This window comes from Acanthopagrus latus, chromosome 20, assembly GCF_904848185.1.
Source record: "Acanthopagrus latus isolate v.2019 chromosome 20, fAcaLat1.1, whole genome shotgun sequence".
NCBI lineage: Eukaryota > Metazoa > Chordata > Actinopteri > Spariformes > Sparidae > Acanthopagrus > Acanthopagrus latus.
In genome coordinates this window covers 6,160,618-6,182,044 of record NC_051058.1, presented here as the reverse complement: position 1 = coordinate 6,182,044, position 21,427 = coordinate 6,160,618, and the positions used below count along the sequence as shown (strand labels likewise).

The 21,427-nt window shown below is 40.8% G+C and overlaps 2 protein-coding genes across 2 annotated transcripts; one reads left to right on the top strand and one right to left on the bottom strand.

The window, feature by feature from the left end:
• Nucleotides 1–263: 263 nt before the first annotated feature.
• On the bottom strand, nucleotides 264–3,869 carry LOC119010010 (solute carrier family 2, facilitated glucose transporter member 11-like). Its single transcript, XM_037081813.1, has 2 exons — nucleotides 3,715–3,869; nucleotides 264–3,513 (listed from the first exon to the last, which is right to left on the bottom strand). Exon 2 carries the CDS (start codon nucleotides 3,494–3,496, stop codon nucleotides 1,898–1,900), a length of 1,599 nt encoding a protein of 532 aa, XP_036937708.1. The 5' UTR covers nucleotides 3,497–3,513; nucleotides 3,715–3,869; the 3' UTR covers nucleotides 264–1,897.
• A 172-nt stretch (nucleotides 3,870–4,041) lies between these two features.
• On the top strand, nucleotides 4,042–9,362 carry LOC119010011 (RNA-binding protein with serine-rich domain 1-B-like). Its single transcript, XM_037081814.1, has 7 exons — nucleotides 4,042–4,108; nucleotides 4,767–4,913; nucleotides 5,142–5,321; nucleotides 6,266–6,368; nucleotides 7,491–7,644; nucleotides 7,818–7,959; nucleotides 8,166–9,362. Coding segments are annotated over exons 1-7 (828 nt in total). The 5' UTR covers nucleotides 4,042–4,106; the 3' UTR covers nucleotides 8,266–9,362.
• The last annotated feature ends 12,065 nt before the right edge of the window (nucleotides 9,363–21,427 follow it).

The window sequence follows — 21,427 nt, the reverse complement described above, 5'->3', positions numbered from 1 at the left end:
CAGGCACCTGAACAATACCAGTTCAAAAAAAAAAAAAAAAACAGTTTATTTGGTGGAAAAGTGGTGCGAGAGAGACAGACAGACAATGGCACCAGGCTGGTAGCTACAGCCTCAGTGGGGGCCCATACAGATGTGGCCACATGACTTATCAGCCCTTCCAAGTGCAAACTCCTGCAGAAGGAGGCAACTGCGGGCAGAAAGGGAGGGTCCTTCACATGCACATACAGTCATTTCCTATTGTACAAATATTATTGAATAAATAATTTCAGTGTGCAAAATATATATTAATTACTCAATTATACAAAATAAAGCCTGAACATCGTACATCAGTCCAATACACAATCCATATCATCACTGAAGATTGTCATAACATGCTTTGGTGAGACAGCATCGTACAATAAATATGTAACATTCATTTAGTGAAAAGCATCTTCGAACTGCTGCAGCAATATCGTGTTTTCTCTGAAAAGCAGCAAGAATGTCGTTTTCAAGGAATAATCAGATGATATAAATTATTAATTTTAAAAAATATAAACTCTTAAGTGAAGCATCTTAAATGTAAAATAATGAATAGATGTTGTCCCTTGATTCATCCTAAGAAATAATCTGTGAACGGTAACATACAGAGGCTGTGGCAGATGGTCAACAGAAGGCTTGTAAGGCCTGTGAGCTGACAGCTGTTGAATTACATCTTTGCCTGGGTGTTACATCTGTGACCCATGTTGGTCGCTTGAAAATTTTTACGTTTGAGCACAGAGCGGAGAGCTACAACAGTGGCGACATCTACTGGCTGTTTTACAGCACTGCAGTCATAAACACACATGTAATTCGGTCGTGAGTATACACACAAAAAACATCACAAGAGATGGTTAAATGGGATTTTGATGTTAGAAGCACCAGTAGGAAGGATCACTTGCGTGGGAGTCTATACTAACACACATACAGTCCAGTCTGTAGACTGAGTTAAGAGAGGCTATGTTACCTCTTTGAATCACTGAGCAGGAAAATGTACACAAGCATGGATCACTGGCTTGGATAGAGATGTTGATGGAGCAGAGAATGTAATCATATTACACCATAAACAAGCACTGTTATCAACAAAGTGCAGTGTGTTGGATTAGAGGATAATCCTTGAATACATGCAATTCAAATCATTACCGACTCTACAGCAAAAACCTCTATTATTGTACATAAGTTCAGACAATTCAAGTGGGTATGAATATGAGCTATGTGGCTACACTGGAGGTATATAATCCATCACACTTTGGGTTCAGCACGTCAGGCACGGCAGGTCTAACGTTGCACAGTTGAAGCATGGTTCACTAAGGAAAGACTAGAGCATGTTTACAAGCACTTTATCTGTTTACTTCAGTCTGTTTATTGTTCCCGGAGCGTTCAATGAAGCTCAGGAGTACAATAAAGTCTTACTATAAATTCATAAAAGCAAAGTAAATCAAAATGTTGATTAAAAATTTGGCATGAAGTCAAGTTTACGCGAAGAAACTGCAAGAGAATTGACCAAAGCAGCTGATTGAGGTGGAAAATAGTGACAAAATTATTTTGTGAAAGCCTGCTTTTTTAAAACTGCTGAAGCAGGGTATACCGAATGAAAGGACGACAGAAAAGACTAAAACCTGTAATAGATTATTCCTCCCAGTATTCCTTGTCTTGGAAATTTGGAAATCCACCAGCATAAGTGTTCTAATGATTTCCACTCCTGGTTAACAGATACAAAGCTTTGCATGATTTAACTTGACATTTGAACATAACTGGGTGATCAATTATTACACAAATGGCTTCATTGAAAGGACACTTTGGGCTTCATCTGTTATGTAATCAATCACTGAAGAGGCCATGAAGGTGTTGCCCGTTTCATCTCCACTTTTACTGGAGGATGTCAAATTTCCCTCCCCAGTCTTGTGGTCGGGTGAGGGTCAGGATCATACGCGAGGGCAGTGAAGGAACAGGCTTCACCCAGCTGCGTAATGGGCTCGTCCACCAGCTTTTCTGGCATCTCCCTCGTCACTCCATTCTGTCTATCAAACTCTGCGGTTATCTCGGCCAGAGTCTTGCCCTTGGTCTCTGGTAAAGTGAGCCCCAAAGACAGGGCTGATACCACACACACAACCAAGAAGGGTAGGAAGCAGAAGTCCCCCAGGCCTTTGACGATGAAGGGGAACAGCATTCCAACCGAGAACAGGCTGATCCACATGAACGAGCCAGCGACCATATACGCTGCCGGCCGAGCTGCCTGGTCAAAGATCTCGGCTGGTAAAATCCCCGTCACCCCCGCTGGGCCCAGGCCAAAGCTTAGGATGTAGCTGAACACACACGCCATGCTGAGGTAGGCCATCCCAGCCACCCCACGGCTCTGGAGGTTAAGAGCTACAGTGAAGACTATGGTCCAGCAAGACATAAGAGTGTACCCACCCACAAGAAGGTACCTGCGACCCACGCGTTCAATCAGAAGATTACTCAGGATAGAGGCAGTGAACTCAGACGCCCCAGTGCCAATGGTGACATACTGGATTTTCTCTGGAGGGATCCCCGCTGCGAGGAAGATGTAATAAGCATAGAAGTAGATCGAGTCATTGCCGCAGAGCATCATGGCAGAACTGGCAGTCATGACTGTCCTGAGCTGGGCTCGCAGGTCACGACTCTTGAACAGGGACCAGGGCGTCTTGGCAGAAGCTGCACACCCAGAATTTGCGGCTTTCTGCTGCTGCTGCTCCTGAAGCATCTCCTCCATCTCTTGGACAGGAGCCTCCCCACCACGAAGCCTTCCAAGCGCTTTCATACATGCTTCCTTGTCTCCACGGTCAATGAGAAGGTATCTGGGGCTTTCAGGGAACCAGGGCAGGGTAAAGAGCTGGATCAACCCTGGCAAAGCGTTACTAGCTAACAAGTAGGGCCAAAGAGGCTTTGCACCCAGCACCTCAGTGAGTCCCACAACTTGGCCCAGGAAGATCCCGAATGCAGTGAAGACGGCCGAGGAAAAGGCCACGGCACCTCGGAGGTGTTTGGGGGCACTCTCCCCAAAATACATAGGCTGGACATTCATACTGACCCCCGAGTTCATCCCCACAAGAACCCGAGCAATGATGAGCATCTCAAATGATTTGGCCACCCTGCATGTCAGCACAAGCACAGCGCCAGCAAACATGAAGGAGTTGTTCAGGAGCAGCGTGTTCTTCCTACCGAAGCGGACTGCCAGGGGCCCTCCTATCAGGGCACCGAGCAAACCCCCCAGCGGGAACGCTGATACAATCAGGGTCCACACAAGGGTCACCTGAGGCATATCCAGGCCGGTGCCCCAGCGTTCCATGTAGGTGTCATTGATGAAACCCTGGATGTAGCTGGTAGGAGCGTTGATGATTGAGATGTTGTAGCCATACTGGAAGGTGCCTCCAATGGCGGCAGAGCATACAGTCAAAGCGAGGGTCCTGCCCGAGGATTTGCCGGCTGCTGTCGGCTCAGTGTCACCGGTGGAGTTCATCTCGGTTCTGGCCGTCCCTAGAGGAAAAGCAAACGTGTGTGTGCCCTTCACTCGATGACATCCAGAATTGAAGTCTTGACAAGCACCATCTCAGACAAGCTTTAGGTTCATAGATAACCGTTTTGTTTAATGAGTTATAGTACATGGGCCGTATCTAACGCTATAACCAAGTTAACGTTGCTGCTGCTGTGTATTTTAAAAGGAAAAGAAACCCTTACCGGTTTCAATTTGGGACTTCTTTTCCCTCAGTATAAGTTGTCAGGCAACTGCAGGGAATCACATACGCACTGCACGCTGCGCTGAGCTCTGTTGGACCTGTCACAGCAGTCAGGCAAAGTGCATCACACGGTTGACCCAAACCAGTTTGAAAGTTCGAATATTAGTATGATAGCTAGTATGGTTGATTGTGAGGCAGAAGCTACTCAACATGCATTTGTAGATTATTTCCATACTAATAACTGTAGGCTTGAAGAAAACCTACCCCTGTCAGTCCAGAATCAGGGGATATTATTTCCATTGTCTGCCTGTGTGCGCGAAGACTTTTGATTACGTCAGGCTAAAATGTTACGTCACCTTTCTGCGACTATCACTGTCGGGAGTCGGTGCAAATATGTAAGTAAACGCGCCCGCCTCAATCAGCGGTTGTTATGTGGAGAATATCCCTGTATGACATACATCAGCGACTGGACCTCAGACTCTTGATAACGTGGAGTGTTTTGGTTCCCAACGCGCGCATTTGACTCTCTGCACGACGTAACGAGTCAGTATTTGCCCACGAGCTAATGCTAACATGGGCTGGTGTTTGGCTAGCAGGCTACCGTCAATCTTTGATTTAGTGGACTGGTTGTTGCGTCTCAGCACCTGTCCTCCGTGGAACCAAGTAAAGTGTTGAAAGCTGGATAGTCGAACAAGTGACGAGACAAATGTACATTCAGTGCAGTGTTGTTCATTTTCGTTCTGGTGCTCATGATTTGAGTGTGGTGCAAAAAAAAATTAAAATTAAAATAAAAAAATAAAAAAAATCGTAAATTACATATACTTTAATACTTATTGTAGCCCAAGCATTTTGAGGTGACGATTCATTGGTACTGACATGCCTTCACAGGCAGTGTTATTGTTTGCCCACTAGTCAGCAGTCAGTTTGGAAGTTTTGGTGTCACTGTTGTGCCTTTTTTTTTTTTTTTTGGCATGTTGTTTCACTGTCATCGCTTTCAAGTTTGGTCCAATTCCATCAATCCTGATATTCGTCTCTTTTCCTGTACTCCATCAGGGCGCCTTCCCCAACTAAGAGGAAGGAAGATGACAAGGGCAAACAGAGAGGTAAGGAGAAGTCCGGATCCACGAAAGAAGGAGCTGACAAAGGCCGGGGCCGAGAGAAGAACCGCACGCGACGCAGTGCTTCCAGTCGGAGCAGCAGGTCAGAGATTGTTGTCATTAAATATCAATAAATGCTGCCAGGTTCCTATTTCCTTGTTCCCTGTTATTATTTACCATTGATAGATTCTTCATCTGATCAAGGGAAATGTTTGGCAAAAGCTGCTCTGTATTGGATGGATTGTGGTCTGATTTTGACACAAGGTCACAGCTGCATTCTCATTTACTTTAGAGAGTGGAGGATAAACCGTTCATATCTGCCCTTTTTTAGGTCCAGTTCCAGCTCCAGCAGCAGCTCAGGCTCCAGTTCGGGCTCCTCCAGTGGCTCCAGCTCCTCTGCCTCCAGCCACTCAGGCTCGTCCAGCTCCCGCTCCTCTTCCTCCTCCTCTTCATCCTCTTCACCGAGCCCCAGCCGCCAGCGCCACAACAACAGACGACGTTCACGGTCCAAGTACGGAATCAGTGATGATTAAATTTTCTGGGAAAATAAAGGGACAGTTTTCGGTTTTTGAAGTGAGGCTGGGTGAGGTACTCCTTTGTCAGTGCATTTCATTCATTAGATGGTGGTCGGCAAACCCCCAGGTAGGAGAAGCAGCAGGAGGACTGATTTCTATTTGTTTAGTTAAGGGATTCCCAATAGCTGATGTTAGGGCAGGTAATAAATGCTAAAAAAGACCCTGAAAAGCTTAAATTAACAGATAACGGGGGGGAAAAAACACAATGGTATTCGATTTAAACCCACTCAAAACTGAAACTGTTCTATCATGTATGCTCTCTTCAAAGCTAGACTCCTTTGACAAAAAAGTTTGTTTGGGACGTCACTGTTTTAAAAGGTTAGTCCAGCAACCTTTGAATCACACAAGAGCACAAAAAAAAAACTAACCAAACAAGGCAGTCATAGACCAGCAACTCCTGTGTTCTGTGAGCAAACATGATCTGTTGTTGGTAAAGGTAGATTTAGATTTTGGGTTTTGGAGAGAGCGATATGACATATTTTATTCCCTGTCAGAAAGGTCTGACAGCAAAGTACAGCAGTGAAAATATTCTTGATATAGTCTGCACGAAACTGATATTGATGTTCTTTTACAACTGTAGTGTATTTTGCTGCTGCCTCCATCCACAGGAGCACATTGCTTAACTTCCTACACCAGTACTCCTGTTGCTTTTTCAAACTGGACATGTGCTGACTGCTGTCTGCTGTTGGTGATACATTGACTGTGAATGAGTACCTGATAGGGACCCACATCCAAATACCAGATTATTTCCCTTTGAACAAGTAGTGAATCATTTCTTTCTTTTTTAATGTCTAATATAGTACTATGTTAATGTCTGACATACTGTTACTAGTGAACTCATTATGATTTCAAATATTAACTGAAATGTAAATGTCACCAGGTCAAAATCAGCAAAGAAGGATGACAGAGACCGGCGACGTAGAAGCCCCACACCAAAACCCACAAAGGTCTACCTGGGCCGGCTAACCAGAAATGTTATAAAGGTAAAGGCTGAAGGCAACACATGTAAAAGACCCCCAAACAATTTCCAGCATAGCGAGACAACAGAAATCATTTTTGTCTTTTGTTTGTATTAATTTTGTTGGGATCTCATATGTCAAAAACATCATTACATTCCAGGTGTGTTTAACACAATGAAAAGTGACAAACTCACAGACACAGCCTGGGACTGTTGCAGCTGAGCTTGTAAACTGATGGTAGTGCTGCTTCTGTAAAGCAAGCAAAAATTACAACGCAATGTTATAACATAGTATCAGATTAGACTAAAAGCAGTCTGTTATGCAAACTTTATAAACTGAGTGTTTGAGGTAGTTTATGGAAGTGAACTAACAGGAAACAAGAGAAGAAATATAAGAGGAATTTATGGTGTGCTGTTTGCAGGCTCCATCGCCTTGATGTACACTAATTAAAATTAAACAGAAGCGCTTACACACACCTTTAATTGAAAAACTGAATGATGTGGAGTGAGGTAATTTCTTCGTCTGATTATAATAAAATGATTCATAGTGTCACTGTTCATCCAGTATCCGCTGGGATCAGCTCCAGCCCCCTGCGACCCTGCAAAGGGTAAGCAGTTACTGATAATGAATGAATTATAATTTAATCTAAAAGTGTTATATTTAGATATACCTGTAGCTGGTTGCACGTATCCTCCTAAAAGGACAGTGTTTCTCACAGAATCAGAGCTGGGCTGGAGAAAATAATGTAATCAGGCAGCTCTGGACCGCCATAGATAAATTAATGTGTGGGAAACACTGAAGGAGCTGAAATGGATTGTTCTCACACTACTACATTGTCGAATAATAATCCCCTCAATAAAAATCAGTTAGAATCAGTATTCCTTTATTGTCCCACAAATGGGGGAATTTGTTAGCCACTGCAACCAAAGGACAGAATATTACAAAAAGCAATAACAATAGTAAAAAATTAACAATAAAATTAAAAAAGTAAGAAATACAGTAGACTCACATATACATATAAACATGATATTGTACAAATTTAACGCGTAATTATGAACAGTGTGGCAGTGAATTTTTAATTACCAAAATAAATGTGTCTAGATGTAGGTGTACATTTCAAAGAATTCTCCATTGTGCCTTTTAAAGGAACATATTCAGGAGATCTTCTCCACCTATGGCAAGATCAAGATGATCGACATGCCCATGAACCGCGTCCATCCTCATTTGTCCAAAGGCTACGCCTATGTGGAGTTTGAGACCCCAGAGGAGGCGGAGAAGGCCCTGAAACACATGGACGGAGGTAAGAGGATGCAGAGGAACATGAACATGGAAATGGCACAGGTTGGATGACAGCCATGTTGTTTATGATTGCATAATGTAGTAAAGATAACAGATTGTTCAGTGATTACCATGTTTCTTTGGCGCACTTGTTGATGTTGATGTCTTACATTACTGAAATGTTTTGCCTTTCAGGTCAAATCGATGGTCAGGAGATCACGGTCACAGCTGTGCTGACACCCACAGTGCGCCCTCCCCCCCGCAGGCTGTCCCCTCCCCGCAGGATGCCTCCTCCACCACCCATGTGGAGACGCACTCCACCTCGAATGAGGAGAAGGTGAGCAGGATCTGATGAGTAGGAAAGCAGTGCTTTGATTTGGGAAACAAATAATGAAGACTATCCCTCAACTGCTACTCTGTATTCTATTACAGCCTCCATTTTTACTCTTGGTTGCTATGACATCCAATTCTCTCTGGTTATTTTCTGCTTTTTCAGCATCACTTTTCCTGCGTTTAATCTTACTCTCTTTCTTCCTCTCCTAGGTCTCGGTCTCCACGGCGACGCTCTCCAGTGCGTCGCAGGTCTCGGTCACCTGGCCGGCGCCGTCACCGGTCACGCTCTAGTTCCAACTCCTCCCGCTAGTGATTAAAAAAAAAAAGGAAAAAAACCCTTCCCCTCTGATGCTCCTATGCTGTGTCCTTCTGATTAATCAAATGTGAAAGAAATACTCATTTTCCTGGTTGACTGTCAGCACTTGAGTGATGACAACACAGACACAAAAATCATGACTGTATCCCTCACTCAGTTACCTTAGTTTTTTATGCCAACATTCTAGCATGCTGCTATTGAATTATAAGATAATAAGCATTTATCACCCCCTATTCCTAAAAACTAACAATAATAGTTTTCTGGTGTAAAGTGAAGAAATGGAGTTATTATTTGTCATATAAATACCTGTCAGAATGGATTTAAATATGAATTGCCTCAGCAGCCACGTGAAAAAGCACATAGACAGTAACAAATTCCCAGACAATCTGCAAAGAAAATGCAAATTAATACATGTTTAGGAGTTGGTTGCATAAAAACAGGTGAAGGATTGTTGTTAGCGAGGACTGAATCATCTAGTGAGATCACATGATTCAGTTCAGTGTCTGTGTTGTCATCGCTGAAGTCGATACATGACTTTAACAGTCTTTAAATAATCCACCAGTACAATACAACACACAGCGTGTTGAAATCCATCCGGCAGGGTCCAGATGTTCACTTTCAGTGCTCTCCAGTGTACTCAATTATTCTTACCTAATCACATATTTTATATGGTGCTACTGGTCATAACTTAGATTTAAATAAGTATCAGTCCTTTTTGTATCCCTCTTTTCATTTGTGAGTGATGCATACAGAGCCAGTCAATGACATCTCCAGAGGCAGCTATACAAATGAGTCGCAAGAGGTCAGATACCAGTTAGCATGCTAACAGAAAGACTTTCAGAGTTATGCTTCCGTAAAAGTCTGAAAGTGTCGGTCCTTATAACATTGTCAGTGAATTGACGTCAGAGGGTTAATGAATATTGGATGCATCATTGTGTTTTTCTCTTTATTGTATGTGTCAAGCTGGGATCTGATTCAGACATTTGTGGCTTGAGATAAATCCATCCCCTTAAATTCATATTTTGTATAGCTGGCTGTGTTAAGTTCAACCAGTGGCTCGACAATAAAGTACATTGTTTCAATTGTAAAAACTGAGTCTGTCTGATTTGAAAACATTATTAGAACTTTTGTGTTGTGCTGGAAGTCGGCCATATCAACTTTGTTTTATTCCATAGGGAGGATCACTGATCAACTCAGTCACAAGGTGTCGTCAGCTGATACTCTACTCTGCTGTGACTCTTTCTCCAGAGTGAGCAATGAGGGTTGTTCAGTCTCGAGAAAGAGACACCGCAGATGATGACACTGTCTAACTGGGTTGCTTAATGTTCACAAGAAGTTTCATGGAGCTCCTTTAATCATGGAGGGAGACTTTATGCTAAACTAAGCTAACCAGCAGATAGCTTCATATTTATCCCAAAATTACCAGAGTGGTATTTGTCTTTTCATCCCAAACTTTCAAAAACATTGTGCCATTATGAAAGGGAGCTCTGTGGAACTTCTGTGTTGTGCTGGAAGCCAGATGTTCATTTGTGGTCGGGATTTTCATATCTAAACTAATGTTAGCTACTGCTGCTCTCTGTTAGCGAAGCGGAGCGGCACTGGACACGAGCTTAAAGTCATAAAAACATTTTTCACTCCACATTACAATCCATAAAGATCAGGCCAGTGAAAAAGTGATTAATACGTGTGAAATCCACTTGGCTTTATGATTTTTATAGCGAGGAACATTAAGCAACCCAGCCACGAGGTGTCATCATCTGGTGTGGCTCTTTCTTGAGAAATGAGCAATGAGCGGTGTGTGTTCCCACATATCTGCTGCATATATACGCCAAAGAATTTCCCTCCTCTGTGACTCTGACTGGCGTTCAGGAACCGAGGCTATTCTAACTGACTTTCACCGGATCTCCGAGATACATCAGGATGCATTCCTCCATCGTCTGTGGACTGAGTTTCATGTTAGTCAACGCGCTGCTTTACCTTCCCGCGCAAGGTGAGTGCTGCTTTTGAACACGTGTCGTTTATGTAGGCATGAAAGTGTGACATAGCAAATGATACTGCGTTGAGGCGAGGGTTCAGTCCAGACCAGTATACCTGCTCACCCCGGTTCTGTTACTCTCTTGTGTGTTTTGCGTTGTAGGACGGCCTCAGCATGCCACAGCTCACCCCTCCGTTTTGCTGCCAGCTCCCGTCTGCTGTGTGAAAGTCTCCAAGTTCCGCGTTACTGAACCTGTCAAGGAATGCTATGAACAGGAGGAAAACACAATTCGCAATTGCAGAATCCATGCATACATGTAAGTAAGGAAGTCACCTTTATCTGCGTTCCCCCCCTGCTAAGCCAGTCATGAGCAGACAACCCGGAAATGATGTGAAGAAGAAAGCCGCTGTCTCGGTCTTCGGCACAAACTTCATTAGAATCCCGCCTGTATGGTCCAGAAACTTGCTGGATCGCTTGTCTGTAATATGTCATGTGCAGACATTTTGGGGGCTGTACAAGTCTTACTGTCTAACCCTCGCCATGAAAGCAAAAAAGGTTGATTTTTCCAATCCAATTCTTACGATTCCCTCAGTGCCACTGTAACTGTATATTCATAGCTTTTCTGGTCTATTCTCCGTCTTTTCAACCTTCTAGTTTTGTCTGTGAGACTCGACAATATTGTGTGGATCCGAGTGCCAGATGGCTTCCGAAAACACTCAAGAAGTTGGAGGAGGTAAGTGTGGAGAACCTGCTGGAAATCTTGTTTATAATCTAATTATAAGGAGGGGTTTCAGAAAGTTTAATTGCACTGTGTCTGATTATGGATGAGGGGATGTGGTGTGCCACATTCAATTGTAGCTTTTGAATTATCCTGTAATATAAAAATTGATTAAACTTACCTGTTTTTTGGGGGGGGTTTTTTTGCACAGATTGGAATAAATTGCACAGTCCTGGTAAAGCCCCCCAACCGCCACAGTGCGCAGATCTTCTTTTAATTGCATTAAACAATGTTGCAACACTATTGCAGGAATTTTGAACACCTTCTAAATGAATAAAGAGCATTCTGAAATATCATGTCTTGGTATGGCTGGTGAATTAACAGCACATGATAGCCTTTCACAACCTCATGACTGCCTTACAAATCAGTAGAAGTAAAGAAAAACGTGAAAATCTTGAAGGTCCTAGCCTTAAGATGCTGCTTTATTTGTAGTGTAAGTATGAAGCCACAGCCAACGGCACGTTACCTTAGCCTGATACAAAAACTGAAAACAGCTACCCTGGTCAATTATCTTCCTCCAAAGCTCAATAATTCATACACAAACAGAAATTGCAGTATTTAAGACTTTTTTTTTTTTTAGCAGTTAGCCAAGGTTGAGGTTAGAAAAGCCATGCCGGCTGTTTCCCTCTGGCTAACTGTCTTCATGCGACGCTGACCAGCTGCTGGCTTCGTAAGGATCCCGCAAATTCCAACGAGGAACAGACTCGCTGGAAGGGCACCCGCTCCCCCTGTAGATATTAAAGACTCATTCTGAGGAAACAGAAACACAGCGATTCTTAGTTTCAAGTGAGCACACACTAATAAAAGACAGAGTGATGAATATTATATTCCATTTCTGCCAATAGATCCCTCTGAATCCCGCTCACTGGTCCTCAACTAATGATTATGTGTCACGATTAGGCTTTTGTTTTGCTGATTTATTTGTGGTTTGATCAGTGAAACTTTTTTTTTTTTTGTCTCTTAGCGACTTCAAAACATCACACAGACACAAAAGACAACAAATTTGCATACAGACTTTTTTTTAAATCCTCATACCAACAAACTAATTGAAAACCTCAGGGGTGTTTGTGTAGTTCCTCTTTCTTCGGAAGAGGTGCACAAATGTATGCTCCCTTAGAACTTGCGACATTTGTGGCATTGTGTTGTGTGATTTCACACCGAAGGCACAGCTGTGCAAAAACAATGCTGTCGAATCATCATCTTGACATTATCTTTGCACTGAAGTGCTAACTCACATGGATGTGAATGTAACATATTGCGATGTTCCTAGCATGATAAAAAAAAAAAAAAAACAACTATTGTGCTGTTTCTTTGAAGGCTTCACCGTCATAAGATTTTTTGCGAGCCAGTCCTTTGTGGGTTTGGATGTTGAGCTCTCCGGTTCCTGCTCTCGTCCATCATTGCTGATTTTTGGCCTCGAGTGACATTTACATTTCAGTTAATATTTTACTCTTTAATGATTTTACTGCAGGGTGAGAGAATCTGGTTTTCCTCAGTTATACATTTAGAACATCATTTGCCTCTGAAGTGGCGTCATATCAGGTTGATAGCAGTCTGCTCCCACCCAGTTTGCAGAAGCAGCAGGAGCACTGGTGTCGGAGCCAAAGTAAAAATATATTAACGCAACACTTTTTATGACTTGAAGTTAAAGATCTAAGACTTTATTTGTTCGCACAAAAGGTGTGACACATTTTCACTCTTCAGTCTTGATGTCAGACCTTTCCAAATGTGGAATTGAAGCCATTATGTTGCCTTTTTCATTTGTCTGATTGTGAGACTTTGTTGAATCCGAAACCAACGCCTTTGACTTCAACACATAACACAATCACTGATAACAATGTATATGTATATATATATATATATATATATATATATATATATATATATATATATATATATATATATATATATATATATATATATATATATATATATATATATTTTCTCCTTATAGGGAAAAAACATTATTAAATTACTGGTGTAAGACATGTTCACTCTATTGTGTTTCTGTGAGACTTTTCTGAAAATGGCACTGAAGGGGTTTCTTCATGTGATTGCGTGACTTTGGTAAAGTAACTGTGACTCCAGCACGTTGTGCAATTACTAAAGACAATGTAACTACCGACAGATATATTTTTTATCCTTATACGGAGAAAAATAATATGATTGGGTAGCCACTCATTAAAAAAAAAAAAAAAAAAGTCTTTGTGTTGTTCCTCCTTCTCTTGGAATGAGTGTGTGTTTAACCCTTTAACTTCATCTCATTTTTAACAAAGGAAGTTTCTAGAAGAGTCTAGAACAACGCTCCTAACTATTCACAATAGCCAGACACTGTACAGAGACACACTGTCATAGTGGGACCCAAATGACTTTCATGCAAGCAATGAAAGCATCTTATTGAAACTGTCACCTTCAGTTTTGGTTCTAGGTTTTTTGTAACAAGACTTCATAGCTGTGGAAAGACAGATCGAGTAAGATCTTAGGCTGACACCAACATAACAAAAGACACTTTACAAGTATGTACATTAATTAACATTAGTGCAGTAATAAACACAAACTAACAGTTAATTCACAGTAAACTAGTGTCTAGTAATGATTTACTAATAATGTTCATGTAAACTAAGGTGTATATATATATATATATATTGATTAACTAGTAATTAAATGGTAGTTAATGTTTATTACTGCTGTAACTAGTGTTAATGAATGTACCCTTCTTTTAAAGTGTTATCAGAAGAGGAAATGTTTCCCAATAATGGAAATAGGGCTCGTTCACCTGTGTTGCTTTTGCCTTTAAATAATCTCCTTGATATCTTGACAGCCCAGATAGACCTTTGTGGTTGTGGGTGTTGGGCTCCTCGGTCTCCGCTCTCTGTCATCCTTCTTTGCTGATTTTGACCTTAAGTGACATTTACATTTCAGTTGATATTTTACTCTTTGGTGAGTTTTCAAGTGTCAGCAGTGTCAAAGATTAACAGTTCTACATTTTACATAAAAATGACTGATTCACCTGGTGCTTAGATTTTTTGACGTGGGGTTATATCAGGTACGTGTCCATGGTCAGTTTAACACCTAAAGTAGATTGCAGTCAGCCTATGTTGAAGAGAAGCAGAAGTAAAAGCAAAAGGAATATTTAAGAAACGATGTTGGTGAACCCTTTGGTACCTGTGGGATTATTGCGACATGGGGCCGTGCATTTTGATCCAACATGAGGTGATGGCGGCAGCTGAAATGCACGACAATGGCCCTCTGTGAATTCACACTGACATCACTAAAATGCTCCTGTGTTTGATGTCCATAGCTAATGTCCACCTGTAACATAACCTGATGACCGATGTGTGCGCCCTGTTCCCGTGCCTGTGCACCATCACCACTGAAATGAGCAAACAACTCGCCAACACAACACCATACACACTGTCTGCAGCAGAAACTGGTTGTGTCTATATTTTAGTGTGTTTTAGCCACATAAAAAAAAAGTATCTGTCGATTTAAAAGGTGCAATATGTATGAACTGACCACCTGTCCACTTCATAACCACCAGACACAGGACCCGCAATCCATTAGTTTGTGTTAGTGAGCGGCTTCAACACATCACATGCTCTTGTTCCTCTTTCTCTGGGATGATGGTGCACTCTTTCCCTCATGCTCATTTATACACAGGAGGATTCTTCTTGCAAGTCAGAGCATCACTGTTCACATCAAGGGTTGAACCAGTGAGTGTTCAGAATAACGCTACTAATTATTCACTCACTGTCACATTGGGACCCAGGATGCCTTTCTCCATTCGCTGTGGCCTGACACTTTTGTGTTTATCCATGCTGCCTCTCCTCCATGCGCAAGGTGTGTTAATGACTAATAATGACTTTTAGAGTCCTTGATGTGTAACTGTAATGATTAGGGGAATCTATTGAATGTATTGTATGGAACATTTTATAATACACTTATCAGTGATTAAATGAAAGTTGTAACTCTTATTCCGAAAGTTAATATTTGAGGCACAGGAAGTTTTAATTTTATATTGTAAAATAACAGAGAGCTTTTTTGTTTCTTTCTGGAGTAGCCTGTGTTTTACAATATTTAGCCTTTTAGGCAAATGAAGATCTGATGCTGCTGTAAGATATTTGGTCTTCTACAGGCTATCAGCTGCACTGTACTAGTTATCGGGTGAGAACAGATGTAGACGAGGCTTAGTTTTTCTGTCGAGGCACTGGGTGGGGTTGTTCTGGTCCCACAGTTGTTTAAAAGACTGCAAGTAAGGGTTCGTTCAGCATTTTGGGAAATGTGTTTATTCACTGCACAACCCACTAATTAACAGGTAATATTTTTAAAAGGAAGTGCTATTTAAGCTTTCTATTGTTTTTTTCTTTGTAATTATTGAACATTTAACTTTTCACGGGGAATCAGACTTTTGTTCTTGAAAATAAAGCTGACCTGAGCTAATATTTTCCTGTATATGAACATATAACTAGTATTCTCTGTTGTCCTGTGCATTCCAGTGATTCCAAAGGTTTTCCAGCCTTTGCACATCCCAATACCTGCTCCTACCTGCTGTGTGACAGCCTCAAAAAGCACCTTCAACGAACCTGTCACCGCCTGCTTTGAACAAAAGGAAAACATCTCATTGGACTGTCGAGTACATGCTTATGTGTAAGTACAGGGTAGCAGATTACACCACAAAAGCTTCATCTTGTGTCCGTTTTCTCATGGTGTGTAAGGCGGTGTCACCTAGCTGACACAGCTGATCATGAGCAGACATCAAAAAATAATAAGACAAATGAGAATCTTTGGCACAACGATGTTAGTTTGACATGCTGGGAAAAAGACTCTTATTGGCTTTATTTCAGGGTTATATGAGATAATCAATACCACTTTTGTGTATTTGTGCTAAATGTGTAACTAAAGCCAGGAGAAAGTTGGCTGAGCCAGCTAATTTACTGGGTAATGTTTGTGTGCTAAGTCAGGAGGTGATGCTTGGCATAAAGACTGGTATCAGTGGGGAAATAACTAGCCCAGCTCAGTGCCTCTTCTACATGTCAAAACCTTGTTTTCAACTGCTCTAGAGATCACTGTTCTAAAGTGGTCTCGCTAGTAGCACAACTGGATTACATGAGCAGAGTTTGGTTGCTTTGTTGAAAAAGACCAAAATCCTGAAAGGAGGTAACAAGCATGGATGACAAGTGGGAGCTGAAATGTTTAAATAGTTTGTACTTTCTTATTGCATGTCTGTATTGCACTTTTATGTTCGGGACTCCAGGAAGACTAGAGGCACAGCCTGGTGCTTCTAATGGTGATCCTTGAATAAACATGAACATCTGTATCATCTGCTTCGTGGGCCTAAATTCAACGTTTTACTGTCAATATTTTTGTTCAAGGCACATTGATCATATTTGGTCTTGATTTTTCTTTTCTCTGATCTTAGTATCGGACCACATATGGTTTGTTTTGAATGTCTTTTTTACTTCCTGTGTTTTCAACCCTGAAGCTTTCGCACTGAGAGCGGACGTGTTTTGTGTGCGGACCCAGGAGCCTGGTGGATCCCCCAAAGACTCAGGAGATTACAGCAAGTAAGTCCAGGTTTTGACTTCAAATCAAATGCAGCATGAAAAAAATAAAATTAAATAAATACTGAAATATGAGACATTTACCTCACATTCTTCTCCCCCAGAGAGGAATACATTGTCAAATCCTCTGACGGGTGTTCAGCAGCCACACTGAAGACAATGCATCACGATCATCTACGCAGGCATATTGACAGTGTTTCCTTCTTCTTTTCCAAAACTTTAGAGCAAAAAAAATCTACTTTCTCTGCTCATAGGTACATTTAGATATGGTAATAATGTCTTTGTGTGGATTTTCATTGTCTTCTAAGGGAATAAAGAGTTTTGACCACTGTTGTCTCTGTGCTGTGTATTTAATGTATTTACAGTAAGAAGAAAAATGAAATAGAATATCCTTAGTGTCTTAAGCACATAATATCTTCACACCTGGTACAGTTTTACAATGACTTTTAGATACATTGAAAATGTTTTGATTGGTGAACTACAATGGGACTTTATGATAATGAGGAAAATGTCATTAAACAAGCCTTTACATAATTTTCATGATGACCAATTCTGCTTTTTGGTAGCATTGTCCCAGATCATCCAGTCCACGTACCGCATGGAGTGACGACGCTTAGGTAGCCCACTCCTGTTTTTCCAAAATCTGAATCATACCATGACCACATGTCAGCCAAGAGCAAACCCAATAAACCAGAACTGGACCCCAGTCTGAATCTGAATCTTGTGAATCTGTCCGGTATGAGTAAGATCAGGGCTCTCAGTAATAAAGCTTGCATATGCACAGAATAGGGCTTGAAAGAGTCATACGCCACTTCCCACGCAAATGCTGTTATCTATAGAAACAAACTTGACGGGAGAATGTGCACACCTGTAAGCAAACTCTGACCCATGCCTAGGAGCATTTCGGAGGCGAGTGGAATTGGCAGCACAAATGGTGAGGTGCTGAACTGAAGCAGATGGTAGAAATTAGAGGCGTTCTGTGCATAGTAGTAAATCTCACCATCGATTTCACTAAATAGCAAACAGTATTCATCCACATTATCAGAAACCAAACCAGCAGTGTCAATTGAACTTGCGCTTGTTGTGAAGAATAATTCCTCCCAAATTAACAGATAGTTTGTAAGAGATATAAGCCAAATCAAATCTGAAATCATATTTCCTCAGGGCTCTCTCACCATCACATTCCCTCCACTGAGCGGTTTGTTTCATGTGATTGTGTAACTTTGGTGAATCCAAACCACGCCTTTAAAACGGTGTCGCTCAGTGACTTCGACACATTTACTGAAGACAATATACTCCTATATATATATATATATATATATATATATATATATATATATATAGATATATATATATATATATATATAGATAGATCGATAGATAGATAGATAGATAGATAGATAGATAGATAGATAGATATGTTTTATCTTTATAGGGAGAAAAGATGACAAAGTAATTGAGTAGTCATCAAAAAAAGTAGTGTTTGTGTTTTTCCTCTTTCTCTTGGAACGAGTGTGTGTTTGACCCTTTAACTTCAGTTTAAAGTTTCTTCTTGCAAGTCAGAGCATCATGTTATCTACAAGTGTTGTCTACAGTGAGAGTCTAGAACAAGGCTCTTAACTATTCACAATAGCCAGACACTGTACAGAGACACACTGTCATATTGGGACCCAAACGACTTTCATGCAAGCAATGAAAGCATCTTATTGAAACTGTCACCTTCAGTTTTGGTTCTAGGTTTTTTGTAACAAGACTTCATAGCTGTGGAAAGACAGATCGAGTAAGATCTTAGGCTGATACCAACATAACAAAAGACACTTTACAAGTATGTACATTAATTAACATTAGTGCAGTAATAAACACAAACTAACAGTTAAGTCACAGTAAACTAGTGTCGAGTAATTATTTACTAATAATGTCATTATAAACTAAGGTATTGATTTAGACATTAAAACATTTATCACATTTAAAACATTTAAGATGCTAGTAATAATAGCTGAAACAGTGATAACTTATTGCATATTTATTAACTAGTAACTAAATGGCAGTTAATGTTTATTACTGCTGTAACTATTATGTACAAGTGTTTACCAGTGAGAGTCTAGAATAAGGCTCTTAACTATGCACAATAACCAGATACTGTACAGAGAAACACCCACAAAATTGATTCCATTTTAATGCCCTGTGATGATTAAGTGTTCTCTTCATGATTTGAGCAGTGTATTTGGTTCATTGTTTGCTTCACAGGTTAGTTGAGTTCTTTATAATCCTACAGTCAATGTATTACGTGCAGTTGACAGTGGTTGGCAGATAGCAGTTTTTTTCAGACAAAAGGTGTGAGATATGTTCACTCTAATATGTTGCTGTGAGATTTTTCTGAACATGGCACTGAAGCCATTATGTGGGTTTCCTTCAGGCCACCAGACTCCTTTAACAAAAATAATCACTTTATCTCAGCAGCACATGGGAGTTGCTGCTCTGTGGCAGCCTCAATCTGTTTCTTCACGTGTAAAGTAACTGTGTCTTTAAGTGACTTCAGCACATTGTGCAGTTACTGAAGACAATGTAACTACCTACAGATGTATTTTTTTATCCTTATACGGAAATAGATAAAATAATTGGGTAGCCACTCCAAAAACAAAACAAAAAAACAAAGTGTTTGTATTGTTCCTCTTTCTCTGAATGATGACTTCAACACATCACACACTCTTGTTCTCCTTTTTCTGGAATGATAGTTTGCTTTTCTCATGCTCAACTCATTTATACCAAGGAGGTTTCTCCTTGAAAGACAGAGCATCACTGTTCATGCCAAGGGTTGGACCAGTGAGTGTTCAGAATAACGCTATCAGTTATTCGCTCACTGTCACACTGGGACCCAGGATGCCTTTCTCCATTTGCTGTGGCCTGACACTTCTGTGTTTATCCATGCTGCCTCTCCTCCATGCACAAGGTGTGTTAATGACTACTAATTAACTTTAATCTATTGAATTATATACAATACAAATTGAATAATACACTCATCAGTGATGAAAAAAAAAGTTGTATCTCTTATTCAGAAAAGTTAATATTTGAGGCACAGGAAGTTTAAATTTTGTACTGTATAATAACTGAGAATGTTTTTTAAAATTTCTTTGCATTTTGGAGTAGCCTGTGATATCACGATATCAAGTCCACGATTTAGCACTGTACTAGTTGAGGTGAGCCAGATGTAGGCTAGGCTAAATTTTACTGTTGAGGCACTGGGTGGGGGTGTTCTGGTCCCACAATTGCCTAAAAAAATTGTAAGTTAGGGTTCAATCAGCATTTTGGGAAATATGTTCATTCACTTTATTGCTTCAGTTTATTATGAGAGAAATCAAAACTACTCTCCTGTCTGTAGAATTTACTAATTAACAGGTTATATCTGTATCAATTTTAACTCATTTCTATTTCTTCGTAAATACTGAAAATGTAACTTTTGGAAGGGAATCACCTTACAAACATTTTTGCTCTGAATAGTAAAGTTGTCCTGAAAGTATATTTTTCTATACATAGACATAAAAATAGTGTCGATAGTGTCGATGTTGTTCTGTGCCTTGCAGTGATAAGTCCTGTGATAATCGAGAATCAGGGGCAATTTCCAGGGCCTTTTCCCACCTGCTGTATGGACGCCTCAAAAAGCAGCTTTAACCAACCTGTCGCCACCTGCTTTGAACAAAAGAAGAATTCATTCCAGGGTTGTAGAGTTCATGCTTACGTGTAAGTAAATGGGTAGTAGACTACACTCCAATCACACACACCTACACTAAGGCTGTGTCACCTAGCCGACACAGCTGATCATGAGCAGACAGCAAAGACTAATATGATGAATCTTTGGCACAGCAGTGATAGATTGACATGCTGAGAAAACGACACAAGTTCTTTTTCTTTCAGAGAGTTAGATGAGAGGATTAATTTAATACCATTTTTGTGTATTTGTGCTAAATGTGCAGCTTATGTCAGATGAAATATAGTCAGTCCAGCTAAATTGCCAGGTAATGTGTGTTCACCAAGTCAGGAGGTGATGCTTGGCATGAAGACTGGTGTCAGTGGGGAAATAGCTAGCCCGACTCAGTGCCTCCTCTACATGTCTAGACCTTGTTTTCAACTGCTTTTAAGAACATTGTTCTATAGCAATCTCCCTAGTAGCACAGTTGGATAATGTGAGCATAATTTGGTTTCTCTGTCGAGGAGAACCAACATTCTAGAAAGGAAGTAAAAGGAAGTAAAAAACTCATCTTGGCTAACAAGCATGGATGACAAGTGGGAGCTGTTATGTTGGCTTTTAGTGCAGGATTCAACCTGACTGACCAAACATTGCTTATTGGCAAGTTAGTGTTATGGTCCTACACCTAATGTAATTTCATGGTTCAAAGATGATCTCTTATGCATAAAGTCTTTTTTGAAGCCAACTTCTCGTACTTCACTGTCACTGAAGCTGTGAAGCTGCCTGGGGCCTTTGTTATACTCCATCTCATCATTGACCATCTATGCTGATGACACCACTTCATACAGTGCCACAATATCAGTCTGATTCTTCAGCTGATGCACTGAGAGACATACAGTATACAAGTGGATTGAGAAAACTGGCAATAGGAGCCAACAATATTGAACAAGTAATTATATCAAAACACATAAATGATATAGTCATAAAGATGGGAAGAGGAATCCCTCCTCACACAATAATCAAATCACTCATTCATTCTCTGATCCTGTCTCATCTAAATTACTGGCCTGTAATCTGGTAATCAGCATCAAAATCTGACCTGAAAAAGCTGCAGGTTGTTCAAAATAAAGCAGCTTGTTTGGCACTTGGTGTCACGG